The following is a 25,255-nucleotide window of genomic DNA, read 5'->3' on the forward strand; positions in this document are numbered from 1 at the left end:
GAGGCTGACAGTTTGGGGAAGTTCAAAGGTTATCTGGATAGTTCCTTCGGGTGAGGGAAGTGCATAGGATGATAGATTTAATTTCCTTTTCTTTTATTAATTGTTATTTATTTTATTTTTTTATCATTGTCTTATTTGGTTTTCTTTTTTTTTTTTTTTTTGACTGGTGCATAAGCCATAGGCTTTCTTGCACCATGCGCCCATTACTAATATTAAATACTAAATTCTGATGGGAGCCTTCCACTTGTTCAGATTACAAACCTAAGGGAGCATAAATTCAAATTAAGAAAAGACAGATGTGCAGAAATTTGCCTTTAGCCACCGGGTGGTTAATTGCTGCAACAAACTTCCATCTGTCCTTGTGGAAGTTGATAGGTTAAATAAATTTGAAGAACTGGACAGGTATTTGGAGGGAATGGTGTGATTTTTTTTTTTTTTTTTTTTTTTTTTGGCTGATGCCATACACTTGCTTTCCTGCATCACATGCCACTACTACTACTAATACATTATAGAAAGAATAATGGTACCAACATTTTGGAGTGCAGAGGCAAGCACTCTGACAAGGATTTTCTTCCCTCTCAGCTGAGAGTGAAAAGTACCCAAGTTCTGATTATATTTCAATTTTTGCTTTTTGTAAGGCAAACACATTCTTGAAGCCCAGCAAAGTCAAGACTTGAGAAACTATACTTTACCCCTGACTGTACTTTTGATAGAAATAATTAGATTGTTGTTGATCATTGTTAAGGAACTTTGCATTTTCAATAGGGTGAAAAACATTTAGAATGTGAGAAGAGATGTACCTTTTCTGAACAGTTGGTAAGGAAATTAACTAACATTGTAAACTGCCCTGAGTACCTAACCCGCAAGGTTGTATTTTAGAATAATTGTGAATGAAGGACTTTCTCTTGACAGTTTTTGAGGAGTTTTTGCACGAATGGCCTTTCTATAAGGCAAAATTAAGTTTCTGATAGAGAAAAACCAGTTTGTTATCAAGATGATCTTTATATTGAATAGAGCAAGAAATATGTATTTATTTTTTAAAGTAAAAAAGCTTTAAAAAAAACTGAGTAATTTTTGCTGTTGCTATTTCTGATGGGTTAGTGTAATTCGATATTGATACGTACCATTTTCTTGTATAAATTTTTGTCCAATTGACATTTTGATGACTTTGAGTCATACATAACATAATAATTGATAGGCTCCATCATTGTTGCTTTTAATTATAGTAATACAAAATTCACCTGTTTCTGTTAGATACTTGATTAACTTGGCATGAAAATTATGAGATAGGAGAGATCAAAAAGTTGCAGAATTTATTTTAGAAATATATCTATTTATATACTTAAATTAACTTATCTTTGTTTATACTGGATAAAATTAGATAATCTCTTTCACCAGTTGGTTCTCTTTTTCTGATTATAGTTTACATTTTCCCAGTGATAAAATCCTAAGCTGAAATGGTTCATCACTTCACAACAGACCATTAGGTCATCACTTGTCCCTTCCTTGCTTTTTTGTATATCTGTATGTGTGTCCTTTGACTGTGTGTGTGTCCATTTTTAGTTTTTAACCATTTCACTGTAGTCACTCTTATTTGGTGAATAATGTTCCTGTAGCTGAAATAAGATGTGCGTGTGTACCTAATAGTATACCATTTGTACTAAGACTTTCAACAGTAAGACATCTTGAGGCATTTCAACAGTAAGAAATGTTAATAGAAGTTAGGGAAATTCAAAAATTAAGTATAGACTAATTATAGCAATATTATAGACTAACGATAATATATTTTTAAGCCAGAAATGACTAGAAGTTGTAAATATTTCAATAACTGCATTAAACAGACATCAGAGAAATGAATAGTAAAAAGTATTATTCTGTAATCAGTTGTATATTATAAATTAGAGAAAATGTCACTCCTCACAGATTAGGTTTCGGAATTCAAAGTAAGAGTTACAAAAAAATTATAGTTATAAAGAAATTTGTGGAATGTATTAAAATGTTTTTATTGTTTATATAGACAGTTGGGCCTCGATCTTGTTCCTAGGGTAGAAAGCGAGGTTGTGGAAGCAGATACCCTTAGCCCTATGGATCTATATCAAGTGGTATGTTTATCAACTTTTAATCAACATGTTTATCAACTGTTAATAGATGTTCAGAGAATTTCAGAATTAATGTTTCTGATATATTTTAAGATTTGTCTGTCCCCCCCCCCCAACCTCACTCCAAAATTATGAAGGGTGTATTATCTAATTTCCCTATTCGTTTATTAAGCATTCTGTATTGATTTTAAGTAAAGAGTATATGCACAAAACTAATAGGTAGTTGTTATCAATATAAAATACATCTGTATTGCCTAATTATTGTACTTGCGAATAAATCATTTATGATTTATTTCTAGGTATCCCACAAACTCACGATATATATGTAGGAGTCCCAAAAATCTGAATTCTCTGTGATGACAAGCTAGTTGCTGTTGTAATGCTTGTGTTACCAGGCAGACAATGTTTAAAGATGTGATTTTAAATCATACATGTTGAAATTTATCCACTCAAAGAGTGTGTGCTACTGCACTCGCTCTTTGAGTGGACCGGTGTTCAAGCCCGTGACTGCTAAATACGATTAATGTTTATATTGATAATTTATTGTGAAATCCTCTGACCTGGTGGTTATGCCAGAGTATATAAATGAGAACAATGATATACAAGTATAATAAAGGTATTGGAAATATGGGTAAAGTTTTAGGATCTTACTGAACATTCTACTCCATACTCTGACTACAGTTTCTAACAAAGAAAAAAGATTAGAATCTAGGGAGTTAAACAGTGTTATACAGGATAATTTTTAAGTAATTGAACACTTTTAAACCTGTGTTAATTTTTATTTGTCTGTTTTCAAGACAAAACTGAAGTGCCAAGTAAAACAAGTACCATGATACTTGAGCTTTGATAAGGCTGGTTAGTTTTTGTGTAAATTTTAGTGGTGTTTGGTTTCTTATTGTTTTAAATTTGTGTTCTTAACAGTTTTTATTTTCTGATTATGTAAGTGGATTTGTTTTTCTGTTGGGATGAGTAGTTAAAACATAAAATTAAAATTTTGACATCTTTGAACCATTGTTGGTCTGATGTCCTAAGCATTGTGTTTGTTTGTTTATTTATTTATTTATTTATTCATGGCCCATAAAATGGGATTTTCCATTGACAATTTGGGTTTGGGTGCATCATTTTATTGATGTACAATTTTTGTTATTGTTAAAAATTTATCAATAAAAAGTTATTGATGTATAATTTCTACCTACCTCCCTCCCTCTCTTTGAAGAACTTCCATATTTATTATTTATAACCTGGATGGTTAAACATATGTACTAAAAAATTACTTCTCCTGATGATTCAGATTTCAATCTTCCTTTTATTTTCATCTAAAGATTAAAAATCACATTGATGGTTTTGTTTTTATTCAAGTTGTTAATTTTCCCATAATCAATAAAGTATTGGCATGCTGATCAGAAGCTTTACAAAATAATATTAGTGAACAGTAGAAAAAAAAGTATATTTAAGACTATTACTGATTTCTTCTTTTCTCTGACTTACACCAATTCATAAATTTGGAAGTCTAACAATCAGGTTTAATGGTTTCAATTATTTATTTCCAATTTGAAACTACTTTCTCATTTCCCAAAATTTAGGTTTGTAGAGTGAAAAAGACAAATGTGGTTATATATCAGGATGTCTTGATTTGGTGTTCAGTCCATTGTAGTTGAAGCTTTTCTGTTATTTTATGAGTGGTCTTTGATTTTTTTCCTTTTACCACTTTTATATTTGAAATATAATCTTTGCATGTATAGCACATAAATATATTTCAAAACAAACAGTACCTACAAGCTTTTTTGTGGCATTATTCCATGTGTGTGCTCTGTATAGGAAACTATACAGAGCACATATTTAAATGTATGTGCTCTGTATAGGAAACTATACAGAGCACATACATTTAAATAGTCTTATTTTAATCTTTATATCATTTAATTGCTATTTACACAAGTGGGAAACTTATTACGGAACTTCTGCTTTCTTTTAGATATGTTTGTGAAACTATCTCAAATTATTGATCCCAGTTATGGAAATTCTCCAACTTTAGGGGTTTGTTATTGTTATTAGAGAGTTAGAGAAAATTACAAAATCAATATCCTTCTCCAATTTGATTCCATTTCTAAAGTAGTTGACATGACTTATTTCTTTTTACCTAAATATCTGAATATTTCCATTGCTTTAAATTTGTTAAAAATCTTTCCTTGGCATCTTTTTCCAGAATGTTTGCCTGATCTTGCTGAAGGGTTGCTTTCGGAATAGATATTTATAATGTTAATTCAAGTTGTTTATGTCCCTCTTCTTTTTCCAAGGTTTACTAGTATTATAAGCCCAAGAAATCCTTTTTTACTTAAGCAAAAATTATTTAGGAGAAAGAACATCTTGAGAAGGGAACGTCAGGTGTAGGTTGCTTTGGTCCAGCAGGATATAATTATACTGGAGAAGTCTATTTCCAGTGAGCTCGGAAATTTTTTTGTAATATATATATATATATAAGCGAATTGGAACTTTGGTATATGTGTGTCAGGTGTTAATTATTGATGTGTTACCAATAGGTTGTCAGTTTTTGGTGGAGGGGGAGAGAGTATTATTATCATTCATCTGGAAACTAACGATATTGACTGTATAAGTCTGCAATTCTTCCCAAGTACGGCAGGAGGGATTGTATGCTAAAGGCCTTATGGATGAATTCAAGACTTGAGGATACCCTTGCAAGGCTTTCCTCCCCCCACCCTCTGGAAGGAGGATTTTTATTAATATGGCTCACCCTATTAGGTAGAAGGAGACTATTGTAGAGATGGAACATATTTGAATAAAGGTGGTGCAAGAGTCTTTACCGATGCTGTGAAGGCCGTAAGGCATAGGGAAACTGCTAGTTGGAGGGGTCTAATGCATCGTTGTGATATGGGTCAAAATAACATTTCACACACCTCAAAGGCTCTTGTATGATGCCACAGAAGAAAGAGAAGAATGTTCTAAATGAATGGGGTACTAAAACTATTGCAACATTTTAAATAACTATCAGAATAGTAAACAAGGAAATCTACTATACATCAATAAAATTAGTGGGTTTTAACTTCTAGTGAGGGCAGTTGACAGCAACTTTATAATCTGCCCTTTATTGATAGATTGACTTAAATTAACTGAGTGAAATGTAATCTATACTAGGAAAAGTACTCTTCATCATCCTCATCAGCCATTTTCAATCCACTGCAGGATGAAGGCCTCTCCAGCAACTTTCCAGTTCCTTCTGTTTTGTGCAATGGCCATCATTTACTACCCACAAACTCATGAATTTCATCTATCCATCTCCGCCGTTGTCTTCCAGGTTTTCTTCTAGCTCCTCTTGGGTACCATTCTGTTATTTTCTTAGTCCATCTGTCATCATGTCTTCGAGCTGTGTGTCCTGCCCAAGACCATTTTAGTTCTTTAGTTTTGATAACAATCTCCTTTACTTGAGTTTGCTGCCTAATCCATGTGTTTCTCTTCTTACCTAATAGTCTGATTCCCAATATAATTTGTTCCATTCTTCACTGTGCAGTTCTCAGCTTCTCTTCCATTCTTTTGGTGAGTGCCCAAGTTTCACTTCCATAAGTCATGGTGGGGAGTATACATTGGTTAATTATTTTACGTTTCAGACAAATTGGGATATTGCTCCTCAATATGTGACTATATTTCCTGAATGTTATCCATCCAAAATTTATTCTTCTCTTGACTTCCAGCCATTTATCATTATTACAGCTAATGACTTGTCGCAGATAAGTATATGACTCCACCTTTTTGATTACTGTTCTTTCAATCATTATATCCCTTTCTGTGGCATACCTGTTCATCATTACTTTTGTTTTAGCCATATTCATCTTTAGTCCAAAATCCGTACTAACTGTGCATAACTGATTAAGATTTTCCTCTAATTCTTTGGGATCGTGGCTTATGAGCGCAATGTCATCTGCAAATCGTAAATGGTTTATGTATTCTCCATTCACATTGACTCCTTTCTGACACCAGTCTAGTCTTCTGAAAGCTTCCTCAAGGGCAGCAGTAAACAGCTTTGGAGATATTGTGTCTCCTTTCGAACTCCTTTCTCGATTTTAAATTTACTACTGTCTTTGTCTAGTCTAATATAGGAGGTAGCGTTCTCGTATATTTTCTTCAAAATCATAATATATGGGGTATCTATGCTTTGTCTTTCCAGTGCCCGAAACATTGCCTTATGCTGTATGGAGTCGGATGCCTTTTCATAATCCACAAATGCCAGGCATAATGGTGTTTTATCTTCATTTGCTTTCTCCATTAGCTGTGATATTACGTGAAGGTGATCCATAGTTGAGAATCCTGTCCTAAAGACAGCTTGCTCTTTTGGTTGATTCTCATCAAGTATTCTTTCTAATCTGTTAGTGATGACCCTTGTGAACAACTTGTAGATGTGGGATAACAAGCTAATTGGTCTATAATTTCCAATTTCTGATTTATCTCCTTTCTTATGCAGCAAAACTATGATTGTATTATTCCACTGCTTAGGCGTTACACCTTTTCTAATGCATTTTGTAAAGAGCCTTGCCAGTTTTTGTGTTATGTCTCTTCTTCCCAATTTTAACAACTCTACAGTAACTTCATCTTCCCCCGGGGCTTTTTGATTCTTCAACACATGTTCCACCTCATCAGGAAGAATATCGGGTATGTTGTATGTGTTACTAATTTGCGATCCATCTTCCTCACTGCTGGCATCATTCCCTTGCTCCTTGTAAAATTCTCTATAGTAGTCTTCTGCTATTTGAATTATGTCTTCTCTACTATTTATAAGTACATCATTGCCATTGCTATTCTTCAGTTTCAGTATCATTTGTCTTTCTGTATTACTGTTCATGGCTGCTGATTTAAGTCCTTTGTTTTCCCTTAATGCTGCTTCTACTTTTCTTGTGTTAAATCTTCTTATGTCCTCTCTGAGTCTCTTTCTAATGGCTTTGCATAACTTAATATACTGAATTTTCTCCTTGTCGGTGTTTATCTTGCTCTTCATTTGTCGCCTTCGGTTCATCATAAGTGTTTCTTGACTAATTTTTTCTTCTTTGGATTTCTTTTTCCCTATAGGTTTCTTGGGCTTTATCACGTTCAGAAAGTTGTAATATTCCTCGTCGATATCTTGGTCCTGAGCAGTCTGAAAAAGCTCAAACTTGTTCTTCAGTTCCAATACATATTGATTTTCCTCCTCTTCAGTTATCTCAAAGACCGTATTATTTACTCCAGTCATTTTTTTTCATTTCCTTTCCTACATCTATATCAAGTGTGCATCTTACCAGTCTGTGATCACTTCTAACATTTACCTTATTCAGGACGGTAACATCATTCACGATATATCTTCTGTTAGTGAGGATGAAGTCGATTTCATTAGGTGTTAATCCATTTGGACTCTTCCACGTCCATTTTTTTTTCACCCTTTTCTTGAAAAAAGTGTTCATTACTGACAGTTCTTTAGATTCTGCAAATTCCACAAGTCTTTCACCTCTTTCATTTCTTTCACCAATTCCAAAATTTCCTATAGTTCCCCTTTCTGCGCTGTTTTGTCTTTTTTCAACCTTAGCATTGAATTCCCCCATAATAAAGGAGTGGGTTTACTACTCGTCTAGAAGACTATCAATTTTGGTGTACATTTCTTCAGCCTCTTCATCATGGCTCGATGTTGGTGCATAAATCATTATAACCTTTAGTTTGTTCCTCATAGAAATCTTGATTATTAGTCTTTGATACTCTTGGTGATGTACTTTTGATTTCTAAAATGTTTTTTATATCTTTATGGACCAGAAACCCAACTCCACCTTTGCTCCTTTCACTGTTTCCATTGGTGTACAGCAGATTTCCACTTGGTAAACTTATAAGTTTTTCATTTCTTCTTCTTGTTTCAGCCAAACCGATGATATTCCAATTCACATTTTCCAGTTCCTTTTCCAGCTCTAACATCCTGTCTTCACCGATGAGCGATCTTACGTTGTAACAGTTTCCGTGCATGGCAGCCTGGTCGTACCCAGAGATTCTTAGCACCCTCTGCTTCCACTCTGATCCTCTCTCTGCCATAAGAGGGGAGGAGTGAAAGCTGCTGGGGACTGAGGGCCATTTGTTTCGTCATGCTGTCATATGCTGGAGGGTTTGGTCTTTTCCTCTTCACGCTGACCAAGCATCTTGAAGAGAAGCACTCTACACGTTCGTTGCCATCTAATTGACGTAACAGGGCTTAGCATTGAGAAGGTGTGCATGAGTGGATTTTAGGGAGGCAGGCCAACCGGACTTCTCCTAAATCTTCTGTAATAGAAAGATATTGGATCCATCAGTGTTTTAGACTGAGTGTCTGACAACACACAGAATACCTGTTCCTCTCTAAGCCCCTAGTACTAGGGTAAGATTATTCTGGGCCTCATCATCATCCCTGATCCTAATATTATGTTCTTGTTTATATTCCGGCACAACCACCAGATCAGAGGAGTTTACAATAATTTGTCAGTACAAACGTTAATTGTATTTAACAGTCACGGGCTTGAACCCCAGTCCTCTTAAAGAATGCGTGCTACTGCACTCTCGCTCCTTGGTTGTGAGAAAGTCATTGATGACCCACCTGATAAGTTAGTATTTTGCATTGATCTTTACAAATTAGAGTATCCTCACAGTGAAGAGCAACTCTGCTAGTGATCTGAGCAATGTAGCATTAATTATTTGGAAATCAGAGAATTGGTTATTAGAAAAACTTTTGAACTTGAAGGCAAATTATTTTAAAGTAAAGTGAGGAGCTGCATTAAATTTTTAAAGTTAATTATGAGTGTTTCTTTAGATCTAGTGATGATTCTATTAAATTGGAGAAGCAGCCATATGTCATCAATCCACTGGTGATTTGGGTAAACCACTAGAATGTTGCAATCAATCCTTTTCTGATATCAATGTAAGTAGAGAAAAGATGGAATGTTAAACCACCATAAGCTGTCATATGAGCCCGTACTTCTGACAGGTTTCCTCTTTTATCGCTCTTGAAGTAATCAGTTAATAAAAATTTCATCTTTGCCTCTTTTGTTGTTGTAAGTTCATGTTCATCATTCTCTAAATTAGATGCCCACACATCTGTTTTTCTTAAATACAGTGGACCCCTCTTTATGATTAGTTCACTACACGGTCAAATCACTTTACAGTGGACTCTCCACGATAAAATACTGTTTGCTATATGATGTGGTCAGTGCCGGTCATTGTTATCACCTTTGTGAATTGAATTTTAATTATATTAAATGGCGATTCTAATAAGCAAAAATAGCAGGAATATTATCCACAGGCTATTTAGTAAAGATCACAAATTTACACTTTATTGCATTACCAGTTAACAAAATTAAATGATATGTGAAAATTGGAAGAATGTTTTCCACAGATTAACAAAATAAAAATAAATTTACGTACATGGCTTAAATAAACCATACTGTAACATGTACATACCAATTAGTTGATAATATTTCTGTTCATTGACATTTTTTGGGGAGGATTGTAAAATTTAAAACAGTATAAAAGATAAGCAATCAATAACAAAGAACACGGCACACACAAATTGCAACTAACACGATATGTGCAGGTGAGATACAGAGTAGCAAGTTTATGAAGCTTAAAAATAGGAATAAAGAGAAGATTCCGAAAATTTATTTATGTTTTTTATATAATTGAAGACTTCATGGAAGGGGAAACACATTTCACCATAATAACATAAAAACCCACAGAATTCCAGCTATTGGTATTATTGCAAATGCAATAAGATCGAGTCTATTTACTACCCGTTTATAATAAACGGGTAGTAAACAGAAAAGCCCAGTAAACTGGAAACTTGCTACCTGTGAGTCTAAAACGCTGATGGAACTGATATTCGGGTGACACTCACGTCAAGTGGACCCAATTTCGGAGAAGTCCGGACGGTCTATGACAGCCAAATCCTCTGCTTGCACCTTCACGATGGTGGGACTGTTAGTAATCCTGGGTATAACCTTCATGCACAAGTTGGTGGGTGACCACCCAGGTGTGAACCAACGTAAGCAGGGGTCGAGGTGTGGTGCCAACACCACATGGAGGAATGCTGCCCCTCTATGTTACCAGGCAGTACTAGGTGGTAGACGACTCTCATCAACCGGTGCAATCCCAAGACTTTGCTTATTGGAGGCTTGAAGTGGTGAAACCCAAGTTCAGTCTCTAAAGCTAAGTTCTGGTCAACCCTTCCCTATCTCTTCTAACATGCAGTATGACTGATGACTTTTTAGGTTATGACAAACATCATGGCAAGATCCAATCTCCCTTACATTTCGAGGGTACAGCTCTAAAACGGTGTTCGTAGGCCGGCCGCTAGTTAGCACACCAGACCCAACCTATTGGTAACTCTCTAGGAGACTTCCTGATCAGCTACTGTATAATCTTGCTACCTCTACTCTACCAGATAGTGACTGGAGAGAGTCCAAGCAGTGTGTATTGGGGGGGGGGGCATTGTCGAGGCCATGTTATGTCAAGGATCTGAGTATATTCTTACCATGTGTACGCCATAGGCAAAAATTTCATTACTTCATACAGCATGTCCCACCCACTTTTTCTTACTATTGAATACACCATGAATTGTCAAACTAATAGAGGAACAAGCTTATCTGTGAAAAGATCTAAACCTACCAAGGACTTCCTAATTCATTTCACAAATATACGTGGTCTCAATTCCAATCTCAATGATGTCCATTTCCACTTGCAGTCTTCCAAACCCGATGTACTTTTTCTGACTGAATCTCAGTTATCAGTTGATTCAACTAGTGCTCATCTCAGATGTCCAAATTATTTGCTGTATGATTCCTTTCGCCTCAAAGGTGGTATTTGTGCATATGTCCGTTCTGATATTCCCTGTCAGAGACTTGGCAATTTGGAATCTCCTCTCTTTGATCTTCTCTGGCTTAAAATCTCTCTACCTCATTGTGTAAAATTCATCTATTGTCTCTACCGTTCTCCCAACTCCACTAATCACTTGGAGCTGTTTGACTTCCTCTCTTTGCAACTTGACTTTCTCCAGTCCAACTTGCCGACCGGGCTAGCCGAGTGGGTAAAGTACCTGCCCGGCAACCCAAAGGTCGCGGGTTCGATTCCCGCCTCGGGCTTGGATCAAAGTACTGCAAAAACCTTGGGAGGTGCAATATGGCCACAGAAGCCGATGCGCCAACAACTACCAAATCAATCAAAAAAAAATCCAGTCCAACTTTCCTAACAGTGAGTTAATTTTCCTTGGTGATTTTAACGTTCACAACTCCAGCTGGCTTCCGTTTTCTAGTCACACCGACCCAGCAGGTCGAGATGCTGAGGCTTTTGCAATTACTAATGACCTAGCACAGATTGTTCATTTACCTACAAGAATACCAGACAATCCTAATCATACAGCCAATACGCTTGATCTTTTTCTCACAAACAACCCTTCTAAGTACAAGGTTGAAGTGAGAGGTCCTTTACGCACTTCAGATCACAACTTGGTGATTGTCTCTTCTCCAATGGAACCTTTATCTCATGGCTATTCCCAACCTCGTATTGTTTGGCGTTACAAGAATGCAAAATGGGATGACCTGCGAGACTTCTTTTCTTCTTTTCCTTGGTCTGATTACTGTTTCAAAACTTCTGATGTTAACGTTTGCTCAGATCGTGTCAGTGAAATTATTCTTGGAGGAATGGAATCCTTTATCCCACACTCCACTTTAAAATCTCGTCCTTTATCTAAACCTTGGTTTTCCAATAAAGGTGCTAAGGCTGTCCAAGAGAACGTTGCATATCATAATTGGCTTGTTTCTAATTCTTCAGTTTCATTTTCTGCCTACAGCAAAGCTCGCAACAATTGTAAAGCAGTTATTAATCAGTCCAAACTAGAGTTTGAACAGGCTAAGAGTAGAAAACTTGCTTCTTGCCCTAGTGGCAGCCGAGCATTCTGGTCTCTTGCCAAAGCTATTGGCTGCAAGTTTTGCCCATCTCTGCTCCCACCTCTGTCCAAACCAGATGGTTCTGTTGTCACTTCAGCCAAGGATAAAGCTGACCTGCTAGCATCCCATTTTTCTTCCGGCTCATGTATTAATGACCGTGGTAAAACACTTCCCACCATTCCTAACACGCTCCATTCAATGCCTCCTGTGGTCTTCCGTCAAAAGGATATCAGAAGGATTTTGATGAATCTTGATGCTACGAAAGCTCCAGGTCCTGATGGTATTTCTCCACTTGTTCTCAAAACCCGTGCTCCTGAACTTACTCCTATTCTTTGCTGCCTTTTTTCATTTTCTTATTCCAAAGGTGTTTTTCCTTCTGCTTGGAAATTTGCTCATATCCAGCCAGTTCCTAAAAAGGGTGACAAATCCCTCCCATTCAATTACCGTCCCATTGCAATTACTTCTACTCTTTCTAAAGTAATGGAGAAATCAATTAACCGCCAACTTTTAAACTACCTAGAAACCTTCCATCTGATCAACAATCGCCAGTATGGATTCCGTCAGTGTCGATCCACTGGTGATATTTTGGCTTATGTTACCCATTTATGGACTAATTCAATGGAAAGGTTCGGTGAAACACAAGTAGTTTCTCTTGACATCTCAAAGGCTTTTGATCGTGTTTGGCATAAAGGTCTTCTAAACAAGCTTCCATCTTATGGTTTGCCAACTGTTTTTAGTAATTGGTTATCCAGTTTTCTCTCTGATCGCTCACTGAGGGTGATGGTAGATGGCTCTCTGTCTTCTAACTTCTCCACTAATGCCGGTGTCCCACAAGGTTCAGTTCTTTCCCCCACTCTTTTCCTCTTGTATATCAATGACCTTCTTCCATTGACTGGAAATCCTATCCATAGTTTTGCCGATGATAGCACATTGCATTCAACTTTCCATTTTGAGAAACCTTGTCCAGCTCAATCAGCTTCAAGTTCTCGAAAATCTGCTGCCAATTCCGTAAATGCCGATCTTCAGATAATTGTCCAGTGGGGCAAAGACAACTTAGTTGATTTCAACCCTTCTAAAACTCAATCTTGTCTTATATCTCGCAAAAAGGATTCTTCTGCTCCTATGCGTATCTTTAGTGACACTCTGATTTCTTGGCAAAATGATATATCTCTTTTGGGGATTACCCTGACTTCTAATCTCTCTTGGCACAAGCACATTACAAATATTGCTTCCTCTGCATCTAAAAAACTTGGTTTTCTCTTTCGCTCTCGCGTTACTTTTCTTCCAAACAGCTGCTCAATCTGTATAAATTGCAAATCCGCCCTGCCATGGAATATTGTTCCCACATCTGGGCTGGTGCCCCAAAACAGGCTTCTTGATTCCATTCAGAAGAGGGCAGTTAGGTTAATTAATGATTCATCTCTAACAGTCTCTCCCCACTCGCTTTCTCATAGACGCACTGTTTCTGCTGCATGCCTCTTCTACAGATACTTCCATGGGCACTGTTCTTCTGAATTGGCTTCTATAATTCCTGCTCTCTCTTTCAAAACAGTCCGAACACGTGCTGCCACCAGCCAACATCCATTTACTGTCCAACTTCAAACCCACAGAACCAACTTTTCATTTTCCTCATTTATTCATTCAACTGCCGTTTTCTGGAACAACCTTCCTTCATACGTATTTCCTTAAAACTACAATCTACAGAAGTCAAGTCCAATATCAACAAATATCTTCTTTCGTCTTCTCAACCTCCAACCCAAGCATGGTACTAAGTACTATAGGTTCTAATACCTCTCGTGTTTGGGGTTCTCATAAAAAAAAAAAAACAAAAAAAACCTGCAAATTGTTTTTATTGTTTTATGGTAGTGACCTCCAGAAATGTGCTTTTGAAAAATGTCACAAAGGCGTTCAAAATTGATTCTTATAATCAAACGTATGATAACAACGAAAGTGTAGTGCATTTTATTGATTTGAATTGGTAAGTGATCATGTTAACCGGCACCTACTTATTTCACTTTATGATGGGATGGGCTTACGATCGTCTCCAACCAGACCACATGTTCCCTCCTCTCAGTCAATAGCAGCATTTGTAAATGTGTTGCCCACATGATTTGTTTTTGCATCCTTTAGTTGAAGTGATTTTTTGTGTTAGTATATTAGTTTAATCAGTTTTTTAAATCAATATGTACAATTTCCATTATAAAAATCTCCTTTTAGAGAGTTAAATAGCTGAGTTATATAGTGAAAATTTCAACTTCGAGGTCTTGGAATGAATTACCAAAAAAAAATGTGTTATTGGGTTCACAATATGATATTTTCACAATTCAATGGTGTCTCTGGAACAGATTAATATCGTAAAGTGGGGATCACTGTATACACCGATGAGCCAAAACATTATGATCAGAGAGTTGTCATGCAAATCGAAGCAACTGGAGGTGAAGTACGGCACGAGTCGGGACACAGTATAAAAAAACCCCTGATACTAGGCTCCATTAATTAGTGTTGCTCTTGTTCTTCAGATGGGAAAGGCAGCAGACTTAAGTGAGTTTGACAAAGGCCAAATTGTAATGGCCAGACGCCTGGGTAAGGGCATATCTGAAATGGCACGGCTGGTGGGGTGCTCACGGTCAACTGTGGTTAGTACCTACTGAAAGTGGTCTGAGGAGGGAAAACCCACGAACTGCCGGCAAGGTGTTAGATGACCACGGCTCATCGATGCTCGAGGTGAGCGAAGGCTCTCCCGGATGATACGTGGCAGCACAAGGGCAACTGTGGCGCAACTTGCCAGTGATTGGAATGCTGGTGACAGGAGTAATGCCACCAGCATTCCAATGTGACGAACACACAGTACATCGAACCCTGCTGAAAATGGGGCTGCATAGCTGCAGGCCGCTCCTAGTGCCCATGCTTCACCTGTGACTGTGCCTACAATGGGCACATGAGCATCGAAACTGGACCTTGAGTGTTTGGAAGAAGGTTGTCTGGTCCAGCGAATCACATTTCCTGTTGCACCACGTGGACGGCCAGGTACGTTTACCTGGGGAAGTGATGGCACCTGGATGCACCGTGGGACGATGTTCCACGGTGCATCCAGGTGATGTTCTTTGGGTGATGTTCTGCTGGGATACCCTAGGTCCAAGTCATCCATGTGCCGAGCACTCTGATGTCTACCACCTACCTAAACATCATTGCAAACATCATACACCCTTTCGTGGCAACAGTCTTCCCCTCTGGCGGTGCCATCTTTCAGCAGGATAATGTGCCATACCACACCGCCCAGATTGATCGAGACTGGTTCGTCGAACACGAGGAAGATTTCCAGGTATTGCCTTGGCCTCCAAATTCCCCAGACATCAATCCCATGTGTGGTTTGTGTTAGAACAGCAACTCCGATCTGCTGTGTCTGAACCACAGACCTTACTGGAGTTAAAGGATTTGCTGGTTACGTATTGGTACCAGATACCAGAAGACACATTTAGAAATCTTGTAGCATCCATGCCCCACTGAGTATGAGCTGTTTTGTTTGCACATTGAGGACCAAAATCATATTAGGTAGGTGGTCATAATGTTTTGGCTCATTGGTGTATATCATTTGTTGCCTTCAAATGCGTATGTAGTTACCCTGCCATATTGGATTTTGTTTGAACATTTCTTACATTGTGCTAACTGACCATTTTTTTTCATATCAAATAACAAAACCACACTGAAGACTTATTGCTTCTTTTTCTGTGTTTTACAAAGACATTTTTTGTGTCCATTGGGCCTCTAAATATAAAATTAATTTAAATTAATGACAATCCAAAATTATATATAAATAAATAAAACTTTTTTTTAAACTTTTTATGACCCTATATGCGTATTAACGAAAAAAAGGGATTGATTTTTAAGTTTGGCGAGGAAACCAGATCTGAGTTTGATGACATTTTCAGGTTTCCATTACATTTGCATTGTGCATAACAGTCCCTCAGTTGCAAATTCGGTAATATTAATGATTTGTTGTTGTTGTTGTTGTTGTTGATTTTATACCCATTATGTGAATAACTCATAAACAATTATTTTTTAAATTAGTACTGAAAAACTGGTGTATCAATACCGGTATTTGAATACCGGGGAAAAAATGACCGGGATCCCAGTATTTGGGATCTCGATATTGTAAGCCCTAAACACATACAGATTTATAAAGGGAAAATCTTGTTTAGCTAACCTGATAAATTATCGGACAGCATTACTCAAGAGTTTGATGCAGTAAATAACATTGATATTGATTTACTAAATTAGACACTATTACCACAGTAAAGGAATTGTTACAAACTGCAACAAGTACCGAAAAGTTACTTACTCTTACCTACATGCCAGCAAAAATTAAAAATAATAAAGTTAAAAATTCAAATAAATAAGTAAGCAAGGAATCACTCACCCATAGAAGCTGAGTGGTAGTCTTCTGTTGCCAGGGGCTAACTAGGAAATCTGTATTGTTTGAATATGACACTCTTAGAAAGCAATACACAAAAGTTAAACAAAATAAAAAGTTTGGTAGTACCAGAGCAACTATTTCTTGAAAGAGATACCCCTCCAAAGATGTCTCTGTATTTGCTCATTGGGTTTAATATAGTGGAGGTTTTCCAGTTTGTTCTTGGCAGCAGTTGCATCAGACTTATTTAGGAGAATGTGGTGCTGTGTTTTCCCAAGTGAATGTGAGCTCCTGTTTATCTATTTTGAATTTTTTAAATTTATTTTCCTCCTTTTTATTTTTTATATTTTATTGGTATGTTGGTAGCATTAAACGTTTCTTGAGCACTACTGCAATTGCAGTTGGTAGCAATTCCTTTAACATAGTATATCAGAGTTTAATGTATTACATCATTTTATTGCATCACATTTAGTAAACTTTTTTTTTTATTTGGTTTAAAGTCCAGGCTCAATCTCACTCAAGAGACTGCTGTATAGGCTGGAACACCTATACAGCAGCTGTCGTTCTGTTATCCATTGAAGGTAAAATCCTTCAATGGATAACAGAACGACACATGGCAGGAAGCAAAGAGATGTAATTAATGGCTACTCTTGAGAATGGGCTAGGATTAGAAGTGGGATCTCCCATGGATTGGTGTTTTGACTGCTCTTTTTTCTGATTTTCTTAAATGACACTTACAAATGGATATAGGGTGTAATGTTAATTCATATTTGTAGATGATGTGAAGATTGTTTAATGATTAGCATCCTTTAGGATGAATTATGCTTCAGGGATGATCAGGCAGGTAAGTTTTGATGCTGCAGAATGTGGGATTTGCAAGCCACATTTTGAAAATAACCCTAAAATAACTTATTCTGTGCTTGGAAAGGATGAATTAAAAATGACGGAAGGACATTTGAAGGTCACGATACCATAAAACGTGAAATTCTTTGTGCAGACTGGTAGAAAAAGGTTCCATGTGTCTTTTCAATGGACAGTTGCTTTAGAGATAGGGATGTTATAATTCTGATGTATGAGACAATGGTGAGACTTCAGTTGTAATACGATGTTCCAGTAAGGAGGCCACACTTCACTTAAAAAAAAAAAAAAAAAAACTACTGTATACAGGTCTGGAGGCCTCATTTCAAGAATGATGTAGAGCTGCTGGAACGAGACAGAGATTGGCAACAAGATTAGTGAATGGAACAAAGGGTTGCTCTTATGAAGAAAGGCTTAAGTTTTGCAAATTACAGTGTCTGGAAACTAGGCACCGGCTAGGTGATCCGATAGAGGTGTATAAAGCCTTGATGGTTTGAGCATACTCAATGCCGATGTGAATCTTCCTCTTGCTCAGAATAATCACCTGAGTGGGCATAAATTCAGATTGAGGAAAGACAGATGTAGGATAGATGTGCGGAAATTTGCCTTTAGCCAGCGTGTACTTGGTTGATGGAACAGACTTCCATCCCTTGTTGTGGAAGTTAAATAAATTTTCTTTTGTTCGTTCGAAATACCTGTCCAACTGAGCCTTAAATAAATTTAAAAACAGGTATTTCGAACGAACGGAGGGGTGAAATGGAAGTGTGTTTTTTTTTGGTTGATGGTGCATGAGCTTGCTTTCTTGCGTCATATGCCTCTACTAATGCTAATGCTATTGAACTTGTATTTGTTTGAGGCCATAAAAAGTTGTGACTTCGAAGAATGCAGTTCGTGACTTTTAAAGAGAGCAGAAAGTACACAATCTAGGTGCTGCAGAAGAGATTTTGCTTAGCAGTGATGAAGAGGAAGAAAATTAAATGAACATACATTTTCTGACATATAAGTATCACAGTGTAAGATGTTTGTTCAGTTATTACTATTTAAGTTACTATTATAAAATTTAATTTTCCAATTGTTATATATATATATAAAAAAGGTGTATTTTAGCCTTTGGAACATACCCCCCCCCCCCCCCCCCCCCACTGGTTCTTATTCCTGTATAACCCGGTTTCACATTACACGAGATTTTTTAGGAACCAAACTACTGTGTTATACAAGGGTTACCTGTATTTATAATAAAATGGATATTTATAATAAAAATAAAAATATATTTTATAATAAAATATATAAAATAAAATAAAAATAAATACAACCAGAAATGGAGCTTTAAATGAACTCTTGTTTGTGGTGTGTTACATGTGGCAAGCTGTTAAATAGGTAGTGGAATCACTGCCTGGCTAGGCATGCCAGGAACATTGTGATCCCAGTGCAAGTGAGCTAAAATTTATTTTTTCTGATGTATTTGCACAGTCAGCAGTGCTGTGATATGGTTTTGGTTCTCCTCCGCTCCTCCCAACATTGCATGTCTTTCCACAATAGCAGGATCTTAAACATATATTCCTCCACATTCTGTATTAGGCCTGGTATTGTGGGTAAACAGCACTTTAAGCCAACAGTGGCACTGCACCATTGATTTCCTCCTTGGTCTAAAATACAATTATGTTGTTAAATTCACATTCAGCATATTTATGAATAATGCTGTTTTTTCCCATGTGTTCTTTCAGTTGTCTCTTGTTCTCATTGATATAGCTCATTGTATAAAGTTATTGTTTATGTTTGGCAAAAATCTTATTCAGTACATAGTTTTGAGAAAAATGGGTTTATTACATGCATGAATCTTATATTGTGGAGGCAGTTTGCCATAAGATGCCTTGCTGTTGCAGGACTCTAAATAAAAGTAGTGCAATACCATGACAACTCATTTCAAAGTGCCTCCACAATATGAGATCGATATACTAAGTTGCAAACCCAGTTTGCTCATAGCTATGCATAGAAAGAAGCTTTGCCTCACATGTGCAAATGACATTAATGATTTTATTAATATTTGTACTAAGTGTGGTATAGACATTGATTTTATTAATTAACGATCATGTAATGTTTAATTTAATTACAGTGCTATGAAAGGTTACTAGTAAAGGTTGCTTTTAGAGATTGCTATTTAATTAATGTAGTGTTTATTGTTTTGTGTTTGAATGCAGACTACTTTATACTTGCTGTATGTCTGTATTTTCCTGATAAAATAAATAAATTTTTGTTTATACTCTGAGAGATGGTTACAAAATATAGAAAATACAAGACTTACCATATTTAGTAGTCATATAGTCTTGAACCATGGTCAACTGATGTTCTTGCGTATGACACACACACACACACACACACACACACACACACACACACACACACACACACACTTCTATTCTAAAGATATAAGTTGTCTGTCTTTAGCATAATCATAATGCATGATGGAAATTGCTTGCCCATATATTCAGGGTAAGAAGACATGGCAGTTCGCTCTCTTCTGTTTTTCCCCAGCACAGAAATGATTGACATTTCATATATGAAATGTTAATCATTTCTATGTTGGGGGAAAACAGTAAAATAATTTAAGAGTGATAAATGAGATAAAAATAAATTGGTTTTGAAATCTAATTTTAATGAGATGTTTTTCCCATTTTATGGGAAAATGCATTCCCACCCTTGAGCCAAGCAAAGAAGGAGGAAAATGCATTTTACCATTCCTCCTTGTTTGTATCACTAGTTTTAATATGCCTGAATATAGTTATCAATTTGATTTAAAATTTCTGTTTGTGCCCCACTACAGCCCTAAGGGAATGAAAGAATTTCCATTTGCATCATAACTGTTTTAATGTAGTTGATAAACTCACAATGTGAGATTGATGCATTACTTGCAACAGTTAATGTTGCAAGTAAAGCCTCAAGTCAAAAAAATGCATTCCCAGTTAACGATGGGAATGCATTTTTTTGTAGCAAAATAGGCATAATATCACAATGTGAGTAACACTTTCTGTGTATTTCACCCCAGATCGATATTGTATTTGCTGGATGATAAGCCTCACTAGACCATGAGATAATATCCAGATTTTAGAAGAAGAATTGTGTAAAAAAATTTTTGTTCTATGTATTTGAAATACAAATTCACAAGTAAATAAATAAATAATCTTTACTTCATTCTAATGTATATATATGAAATGTGCAAAACATGTGTAGTCCATATCCAATATGTATGAAAGTGCTTATCAAACAAAGTTCAGTACAGTACAGCACTGAATGAAACTTTGTGTTGTAGAACCCAGGAAACTCATCACTGGCATGATGCTCATGATCACCAAAGATATTGTCAGAACTTCTGCTTTTTAATCCTTCTTTGTCAACAATAATGAACGTGATTGTTTTTGTAGACATAGAAGTTCCTTTTTTTTTTTTTTTTTTTTTTTTCTGTGGTTTGTTATCTGGTTCTCCATATTTTATTCCAGTTTTTGCCATTTTTTGTAATTCCTTTTCTTGCCTTTTCCATTTTTGTGTCATTTTCTCAGTTGGAGAAGGACTAAAATGTTTTTCAGCTGCCCTATTTGAGTGTTCTATTTACTCCCCAGGGGTTCATCTGGTGAGTATGGACTTGGCACGCCCAGGGTCCTGAGCTGGATATCATCATTCTTCTCTTTCTTGGTGATTCCTTTCTACTTCTCTCTCTCTCTCTCTCAGGTTAATAAGGAATTTTATTTTTATTTTTTGGCCGGTGCAGCATAAGCCTCAGGCTTCCTTGCACCATATGGCTAATAATAATAATAATGGAAGAAGGCCCTAACAGAATTCGAAGGAATGGACCCCACAAGAACCCACGTGATACCCAAGCAGAGGCCAAATAAAATCCTGTGGAGAGTAAACAGACCCTCAGTCGGTAAATAATGCCACATTACCTTGACAACAATGATGTAACGCTGGAGATTATCCACACAGCCGTATACTGTGCTGCCCTAGGATTAATGGAAAAGAAACGAGAGACCAGCAGCAGAAGATCCGAAAACAGAAGGCACTGCCAGCTTGGGAAAGAAGACTTCAGTAGAAGATAGAAGACTTAAGAGTCAAGATAGGTCAGTTGACCCAGTACCAACAGGGTAACAGAAGTAAGAAATTGATTGGAAAAATGAAGAGCATCCTCAAGAGCGACAGCATCCACAACAAACACGAGACCAGAAATCAGAAAATAGGAGAATACTTGGACACACAGAAGCAGATCCTCCTCACACTCAGCAAGAGCCTACACCGATACAAAGAGAGCTCCCAGAGGAAAATAAACAACCGAATCTTCGATGAGGACAAAGAACCTTCTACAGGAATCAGAACAGCATGAGAAAGCAGGAAATGGACCACCCGAGAAGAAGACGATCAAAGAGTTCTGGTGAAATTTCTGGAGCAGTGAAGTAAGACCTAACAGCAGAGCACCCTGAATAGAAGTAGAATGGAAGAGAACGAAGGACATACAAGAGATGAGAGAGTGGGAGATTCAAGAAGAAGAAGTAAAACAGTCGATCCGGAACACCCACAACTGGCGAACCCCGGGAATTGATAACATCCACAACTACTGGTATAAGAAGCTCACCTGCACACACACAAGCACCTAGTAGAGCAGTTCACTTGAATGATAAGGCACCTGGAGACAAACCTGAAGTTTCTCACTGAAGGGGTCACATATCTGAAGTCTAAAGATGAAGATACAAGAAACCTGGTGAAATACAGGCCAATCGCATGCCTCCCAACGGTGTACGGGATCCAGACCAGCTGCATAACCAAGAAGATATCAGACCACTTAGAGAGTCAGAACCTTACGGCAGAAAGGATGCAAGAAGCAATTAACCATAGATGCTGCAGTTATGGAGTAAGCCTTCAAGAAGCACTGCAACCTATACACAGCCTACATCGATTATCACAAGGCCTTCGACTCCATACCTCATAGCTGGCTAATAGAAACCCTGAAGATCTACAAGGTCAATTCGATAGTGATAAACTTCCTAGGAGCAGCAATGGCGAAATGGAGTACCACCATTAAGGTTGAGAATCACAACCAGGCCAATCCTCATTAGAAGAGGAATCTTTCAGGGAGATGCTCTGAGCCCACTATGGTTCTGTCTACTCAACCCGCTATCCACCATGCTCAAGGCAGCAAGTATGGATATAACCTCAAAGAAGGAAGAAAGAACCTGTACATCCTCACCCACCTGATGTACATGGATGACTTCAAGCTCTACGCGGCAACCGAGAAGCAACTCCAGCAACTACTCCGGATCACTGAAGAATTCAGCTAGGACATCAGGATGGAATTTAGTCTAGAATTTTGCAAGACCCACACACTGCATCAGGGAAAATTAGTTGACCGAAACTACCAGCTGCTGACTGATAAAGAGATCGAAGCTATGTCAGAAGGAGAGACCTACAAATACCTACGGATGATGCAGACTGAGCAGTCAGAACACAAGGAAATCAAGACGTGCCTGACCGAAAAATATAATCAGAAACTAAGAAGCCTGCTGAAAGCAAAATTGAATGGAGGGAATACAGTTAAAGCCATAAACACCTATGCAGCTCCAGTACTAAATACACATTTGGGGTTATAGATTGGACTAACACCGAGCTAGAAGATATCATGCGAAAGACAAGGACAATGATGACCAAGAGTCGCCAACACCACCCGAAGTCAGCAGTGGAGAGAATAACAATACCTCGGAAAGAGGGAGGAAGGGGCCTGATAGAACAACAGAAAAACAGCAATAGTTAACCTGAAGGATTACTTCGAGAACAACACAGCACCACTCCACCAGGCCATAAGGAAGATAGATAAGTGGTATATCCCCCCCCCCAGTCAACCTAAGCAAGGAAACCCTTCCCGCCTCCATAGCCAGGTGGACAGGAGCAGCAGTGTGTAGCACACACTTCTTGATTAAACCAGGGTTTGAGCCCATGACCACCAAATACAGAGGATGTGGCAAGGTCAGGGAATGACCACTGCATGTCCCCGGAGGAATATGGCCTTAGTTGCTAATGCTCCTAAAAACCAAATAACAGCAACAACCTTCTTGCCCAGATGGTACAAGAAACGAAGCTTGAAAGATGGGCAAAGAAGACACTCCACGGCAGACACTACTATGACCTCAATCAAGATCACATCGACAACATTGCTTCCAATACATGGCTCACAAGCAGGATGCTCTTCCCTGAGACTGAAGGATTCATGCTGGCCATCTAAGACCAGGTAATCAACACCAGAAACTATAGAAAATACATCACAAAGGAGTCCATAAAGTCAGATGACACATGTCGACGATGCCACCTGGCCTCAGAAACGATCCAACACATCACCACAGGTTGCAAGGTGATCACCCAAACGGAGTCCACTGATAGACATGACCAGGTAGCCAGGATAATACATCAGAAGCTAGCGAGGAAATACCAGTTGACCAAAGAAAGTGTATTATACTACAAGTATGAACCCCAGGCAGTACGGCCGGCACCTTTGTAGCCAGGTGGGCCGGAGCAGCAGTGCGTAGCACATGCTTCTTGATTAGACTGGGATTTGAGCCCATGCCCACCAAATACGGAGGATGCAGAAAGGTCAGGGAATGACCACCACATATCCCTGGAGCAATATGGCCTTAGTTGCTAATGCTCCTAAAAACCAAATAACAAACAACAAACAAACCCAGGCAGTACTCGAGACCCAAATTCAGCAAGCTGTACTGGGACAGCTTGCTGAAAAGGCTACCTGCCTGATTGACTTAGCGGTGCCGAACACTAGCAATGTCCAGAAAACCTGAGGAAAAAATTAGGAAGTACACAAATCTGTGACATGAGATCAAGGAGATGTGGCATATGCAAGAAGTATCAACCATCCCAATCATCGTGTCAACCACCGGTATGGTACCAAAGACTCTACATGGCAGCTTAGCAGCAATAGGTCTCCCAGAGAACACCTACAAGGAACTCCAATCGCAATCCTTGAACACCTGTAGGATGATCAGAGATTTCCTTGACTGACAGTAACACCAGACATTACAATCACCCTGTGTACTTGGTAGCAGTACCCGTCACGGATTGGAATCCCCCAATCAGGCAGAAATAATAAGAGCAACAATAATAATAATTTTACACTTTCAATTTGAAACCAACTGTACAAAAGCCTCTTCTATCTTGTGCCCACTTCATCAGGACTACATATACCAAATTAAAACTACCATACTACACAGAAACATGAGCTATTAGAGAGATGTTTTTCTTTGTCCATGGGTGACTTGTCAATTTATAGAAGAGATTACTGATTCGTGAAGGTCACAGATAAGGCCATCAAATGAATATGAATACTGGTAATTTTGACTGATCACAGTACTTATTATTGCACATGTAGATCTCAGTGGGAAGAAGCAAGGCCAGGGTTGGGATGGTAGCCAATGTCTTATATACTGATTTTTTTTTTTTTTTTTTGATTTGGTAGTTGTTGGCGCATCGGCTTCTGTGGCCATATTGCACCTCCCAAGGTTTTTGCAGTACTTTGATCCAAGCCCAAGGCGGGAATCGAACCCGCGACCTTTGGGTTGCCGGGCAGGTACTTTACCCACTCGGCTAGCCCGGTCGGCTTATATACTGAAGTTAAGGCAGAGTTACATGGCAATTCCCTGTAATTCTTCCCAGAAAAAAAAAAAGTTTGTAGAAGGAAGTATTTTTTCTTCATAGAAATAAAGGATGAGTTCTAGTGAGATGTGCTGGACCTCACTTGGATATGCCAAGGAATAACCAGGAGTGGCCAACGTTTTCTTGGAATGTGCAACATATGTTGTAAGTGCATCATGTGACACCTGGGGGCACATCCATAAGATACCAGCATGAATATTTCTTCTCCCCCCCCCCATACTGATCTATGGCACCAAATATTTTTGTTAACTAAAGGA

At 37.9% G+C, this 25,255-nt stretch overlaps 1 protein-coding gene across 1 annotated transcript in view; it reads left to right on the forward strand.

Annotated features, from left to right (window-relative positions):
* Positions 1–25,255, forward strand: part of spg (dedicator of cytokinesis spg) — a 916,969-nt gene that overhangs the window by 86,371 nt on the left and 805,343 nt on the right. Inside the window, exon 5 of the mRNA XM_090372306.1 lies at positions 2,018–2,102. Within this exon, the coding sequence (XP_090228432.1) occupies positions 2,018–2,102 (85 nt within the window). The remainder of the gene's footprint in view (positions 1–2,017; positions 2,103–25,255) is intronic.

The sequence above is a fragment of the Mastigoproctus giganteus genome, chromosome 4, assembly GCF_048544385.1.
Source record: "Mastigoproctus giganteus isolate SK-2022 chromosome 4, ASM4854438v1, whole genome shotgun sequence".
NCBI classification, from domain to species: domain Eukaryota; kingdom Metazoa; phylum Arthropoda; class Arachnida; order Uropygi; family Thelyphonidae; genus Mastigoproctus; species Mastigoproctus giganteus.